At 38.4% G+C, this 4,330-nt stretch overlaps 1 protein-coding gene across 1 annotated transcript in view; it reads left to right on the top strand.

Moving 5' to 3' along the window:
- ano2a (anoctamin 2a) overlaps nucleotides 1-4,330 on the top strand; it is a 34,525-nt gene that overhangs the window by 11,563 nt on the left and 18,632 nt on the right. The window contains exons 10-13 of the mRNA XM_016483596.1: nucleotides 699-763; nucleotides 1,559-1,693; nucleotides 3,385-3,545; nucleotides 3,692-3,774. Of these exons, the coding sequence (XP_016339082.1) occupies nucleotides 699-763; nucleotides 1,559-1,693; nucleotides 3,385-3,545; nucleotides 3,692-3,774 (444 nt within the window). The remainder of the gene's footprint in view (nucleotides 1-698; nucleotides 764-1,558; nucleotides 1,694-3,384; nucleotides 3,546-3,691; nucleotides 3,775-4,330) is intronic.

Genomic DNA, 4,330 nt, shown 5'->3' with positions numbered 1-4,330 from the left:
TGGTTTTCCTTTGCTAAAGTAAGGAAACTTTGCTTCCTTTGATCCTGTAAACAAATGTTGGTTTTCACGAGACTTACCCGCGCATGCGCAACGCTGACCTCATACGTCATTCCCCCGGAACTGCTTCCGTGTACAACTGTTGGCGCAAGCTACATTAAAGTGATTATTACGTTTTGAATATGGATATTTTTCTTACAAAAACGCATCGATTCGCTACAGAAGGCTTTTGTTCACCCCCCGGAGCCGTGTGAGACACTTTTTTTTATGGATGGGCGATTTTTATTTAAGTTCTTTTGGACTGAAGCAATGCAACACCCGCTGAGTGGCATTAAACAGCTTGAAAGATCAAAGACAATTTTTAATATAACTCCAACTGGATTCGTCTGAAAGAAGAAAGTCATATACACCTAGGATGCCTCAGGGGTGAGTAAAACACAGCCTAATTTTCATTTTTGGGTGAACTAACCCATTAAGAACATGGGTTGCAGCTTCTAATGTTGAACTCTCAAAGTGCATTATATAGAATCATTTAACTTTAAAATGTACAAAATGTTCTTTTTTTCCAATTCTTCATTTGTCTTTTTTTTAAATTACGCAATAAATATCGTATCGTGGACGTCATATCGCAATATTATCGCATCGTGAGATTTTGATATCGTTACATCCCTAGTAATGAGTGATATTTGTATGTATTGCAGATGCTGCATGAGGAATGGGCCAATTATGGTGCTTGCTACAAATATCAGCCAATGGACCTTATAAGGTATCAGACATGACGTACATCCCTACCATCTGGTTCTGTGAAGGATGTTATTCAGCACACAGATGGTTATTAACTGGATCTCTTTTCTGATAACTGTCAGATGTGTGTGTGTATTTTTGTGGCTTGCTGTAAATAGTTCTACTTTAAGTCGCATGGCTCGTTGAGAAGCGATGTCACTTTTCATTTTCAAGATTTCACCTGGCTGGCAGGCAACAAAACACCTGACAAAACAGTCTCATTCTGCCTATCCCAGAATGCTTATCAAACAAGCATTTTCAGCATAAAAAAACATTATTAAATGACCTGCAACTTGCTACAATCCAGCTTTGTTTTTAGAGTAAAAGAAGACGCTTTGCATCTGGTGAATTTAATATGCCCGCCTGGACATCACGAATATTTAAAACATGCCCACCGTATAGCATGCACGCTGAGAATGGCAGACGGTATGTCTTTGACAGTACAATACTAAGACTATTTAGTAAATGTATTACTTATCTTTTGGCTCACATGGAGTCTGCAAACTGACATATTCTGAGCTGATTATGGGGAAAAGCTCTGGAATGGACTGTAGCTGCTGAAAGCATAATCAGAATAGACAAAATATTTTAATAAATGAATATACAAGAGTTGGAGGATGTGTAAAACTTGTGAATGGCATTCAGGTTCAATTGTAGGTTCATATTCCGTGCAGTCATTGTTTTTGAAAACAGCGTTTTTGCATGTGCTGGTATTCAGTGGTTGTTTACGTTGTCAAATTCGTAACAGTTCTGTAACCCGTTTACCTGTATTCAAAAGGAAGTACTTTGGAGAGAAGATTGGCCTGTATTTTGCCTGGTTGGGAGTGTACACACAGCTGCTGATTCCAGCCTCGGCTTTAGGAGTCGCAGTATTCCTGTACGGCTGCCTCACCGTAGACACCAATGTGCCCAGGTAAACACATTCACATGTTTCCTTTTCTATCATCATGGGGTCTTTGCCTTAAAGGGTTAGTTCACCCAAAAATGAAAATTAGCCCACAAATTTTCCTTTCAGGAATGTGTTCACTTCATCCGCTCCGGTTGTTTACCATCTGCCATTGTGTCATTCACCTGTTTGTGAATAAACTGTTTCATCAAATATACTCACTTTTGCCATTTGAGTCTTTGTTCCCTGACAGTTCCATGCTAGCAGGGCTTGTCTATGGAAATTGGTCAATTTAATAGGAATTTTGTCAACAGAAAAATACATTTTAACAAAAAATATATATGCCTCAAAGTATTAAAAATAATTAGTAAATACATTACAATCTCTATTTATTCTTTAAAATCTCTTTCTATTCTTTACAAACTTCATCAACCATTTAGTTGTGAAAGTGGGATTATAAAAGTATTATAATCTAAAACATCAAGTCCCCCTTGCTCAGATGGTCTCAGCGGGTGTTGCATGCATCAGTCCAAAAGAAGTTAAGTGCCCATCCATTAAAAAAAAAGTGTTTCACACGGCTCCGGGGGTTGAACAAAGCCCTTCTGTAGCGAATCGATGCATTTTTGTAAGAAAAATATCCATATTCAAAACTTAATAATCACTTTAATGTAGCTTGTGCCAACAGTCCTACACGGAAGCAGCTCCGGGGGAATGACGTATGAGGTCAGTGCTGCGCATGCGCGGGTGAGTCTCGTGAAAACCAACGTTTGTTTACAGGAGCAAAGGAAGCAAAGTTTCCTTACTTTAGCAAAGGAAAACCAGTCTCCTCTTGGCTTATATCGAAATCCTCCAACATTCTTCTTTACAAATCCTCGTTTTGTACTTCTAATTCCTGACTGTTGTTTTGTTTTGATCTCTCCCCTGCACTTCTGCGTTCGTCACTTCTGAGCGGTGCATGCGCAAATCTGACCTCATACGTCATTCCCCCGGAGCTGCTTCCGTGTATGACTGTTGGCGCAAGCAACATTAAAGTGATTATTACGTTTTGAATATGGATATTTTTCTTACAAAAACGCATCGATTCGCTACAGGAGGCCTTTGTTCACCCCCCGGAGCCGTGTGAGACAGTTTTTATTATGGATGGCCGCTTTTTATTTAACTTCTTTTGGGCTGATGCATTCAGCACCCGCTGAGTGGCATTAAACAGCTTGAAAGATCAAAGGCAATTTTTAATATAACTCCGACTGGATTCGTCTGAAAGAAGAAAGTCATATACACCTAGGATGACTTGAGGGTGAGTAATTTGTGGGCTAATTTTCATTTTTGGGTGAACTAACCCTTTAACTTTTGATGTTTTTTAACAAACAAATATTTTTCTATGCCCTAATCCTGAATCTGACCCTCACAGATTTTCATTAAGACTTTATTTAGTGTTTTTATTAAGCTATTTACCTTGTGGGGACTTAATATTGAAATAATTTTTATTCATAATATAAGCTAATTGCTTTAGATCAAACCAACAGTAACTCTAATATGTATTTTGGAACATTTATATTTGAATTGCATTGATTTATTTCCTTAATTAAGCCTTTTCCGGGGATGTTTTATAAGGTTTAGTTTTGATATTTTTTCCAACATTTTTCAAAGAAAATAAATGTTTATGTATTGCAGTGAATATTTATGATACAATCAATAATTAATTTCTCCCTCTCTTTCAGTCAAGAGATGTGTGATGAGCGTCTTAATTTCACCATGTGTCCTCTATGTGATCGTGTGTGTGATTACTGGCAGCTGAGCAGTATCTGCAGTACGGCGCGTACCAGCTATCTGTTTGATAACCACGCCACAGTGGGCTTCGCCATCTTTATGTCCCTTTGGGGTATGAGCTGTATGAATATGTGCATTTGATGATAAACTATGTGATTACTGTACATTTATAATATATTGAGAAGAAATAAGGTGGTGTAAAGAGGAATAGATAGTGTTGTGATCATTGTGTTTGTGTGTGTGTGTGTGTGTGTTTAGCGGCAGTGTTTCTAGAACACTGGAAGAGGAGGCAGCGATGTTTACAGCACAGCTGGGATCTGACAGGCATGGAAGACGATGAGGTGAGAAAAAGTCCCAAGCATTTCAGAATACTAGAAACATGACCAAAGTCACAGAACACATCTAATATTCATTATTAAATAGCGGCAGCTCTAAAATCAGATTTTCGAAGCTGTAAAATAGCTGACATATGCACATCTGTGACTGCATCATTTAAAAAATGCTGCTCACTGAGTGGAATTCTGATTAAAAAAACTGAAGTTTGGGCAGGCACATCAAAGGATTTTTCCTTTAGGAGAAATCCTTTGATGTGCCTGCCCAAACTTCAGTTTTTTTAATCAGAATTCCACTCAGTGAGCAGCATTTTTTAAATGATGCAGTCACAGATGTGCATATGTCAGCTATTTTACAGCTTCGAAAATCTGATTTTAGAGCTGCCGCTATTTAATAATGAATATTAGATGTGTTCTGTGACTTTGGTCATGTTTCTAGTATTCTGAAATGCTTGGGACTTTTTCTCACCTCATCGTCTTCCATGCCTGTCAGATCCCAGCTGTGCTGTAAACATCGCTGCCTCCTCTTCCAGTGCTCTAGAAACACTGCCGCTAAACACACACC

The sequence above is a fragment of the Sinocyclocheilus anshuiensis genome, unplaced genomic scaffold, assembly GCF_001515605.1.
Source record: "Sinocyclocheilus anshuiensis isolate Anshui unplaced genomic scaffold, SAMN03320099.WGS_v1.1 scaffold733, whole genome shotgun sequence".
Lineage (NCBI taxonomy): Eukaryota > Metazoa > Chordata > Actinopteri > Cypriniformes > Cyprinidae > Sinocyclocheilus > Sinocyclocheilus anshuiensis.
Note: the sequence above shows the minus strand (reverse complement) of the source record. Positions and strands in the feature narration are given on the sequence as shown.